Genomic DNA, 743 nt, shown 5'->3' with positions numbered 1-743 from the left:
CTGTAGTCAGAACATCTAACACTGGCATGTGGAAAAATACTTTGCTTCTTTTAACCTAAAGCAATTTAAACTTTTTTCTTCACTCTTATTAAAACTTAGTACAAAGGAGCACTGAAAAAGCCTGCTGCATTTAATTTAATAAATTATTGACTTTTTCTACAGGGATGCCAAAACCAGGTACAAGGACATCATTTCTCAGAGTGTAGAGATCCATTCTGGACCTCCTGCTATCTACCAAGTGAAACCAAAGGAAAAAAAGATTGACAGTTTTACCAGACTGAGTGTCGGTGAAAGAAATTTAAACAGGACGAACAGAACCATCCTACTTGTTGGTGAAACAGGAGCAGGAAAATCTTCCCTCATCAACGCTTTGTTCAACTACACCATGGGAGTGAAGTTTGAAGATGAAGTGTGGTTTCAGATCGTAGCAGAGGAGGGTAGAAGTCAGACCGAAAGTCAGACATCAGATGTGGTCGTCTATGACATTTTTGGTTTTGAAGGTGAAATTCTGCCATTTTCTCTGACAATCATTGATACTCCTGGATTTGGAGACACCAGAGGACCAGAACATGATGAAGAGGTTGCTGAGAGGTTACTTGACTTGTTTGGATCAGTGGATGGAGTTCATGAAGTAAATACAGTTGGTCTAGTGATGAAGGCGTCTGATAACCGGCTGACTGATCGACTGTGTTACGTCTTAGACTCGGTGACGTCTCTGTTTGGGAAAAACCTTGAGGACAAGA

General features: G+C 40.6%; 1 protein-coding gene across 1 annotated transcript in view; it reads left to right on the top strand.

Moving 5' to 3' along the window:
* Positions 1–385: 385 nt before the first annotated feature.
* The window catches only part of LOC107102566, a 5,068-nt gene continuing 4,710 nt past the window's right edge, over positions 386–743 (top strand). The window contains exon 1 of the mRNA XM_015401938.1: positions 386–591. Coding sequence (XP_015257424.1) covers positions 386–591 — 206 coding nt within the window. The remainder of the gene's footprint in view (positions 592–743) is intronic.

This window comes from Cyprinodon variegatus, unplaced genomic scaffold, assembly GCF_000732505.1.
Source record: "Cyprinodon variegatus isolate N-32 unplaced genomic scaffold, C_variegatus-1.0 Scaffold1274, whole genome shotgun sequence".
NCBI lineage: Eukaryota > Metazoa > Chordata > Actinopteri > Cyprinodontiformes > Cyprinodontidae > Cyprinodon > Cyprinodon variegatus.
This window is presented reverse-complemented; position numbering and strand designations above follow the sequence as displayed.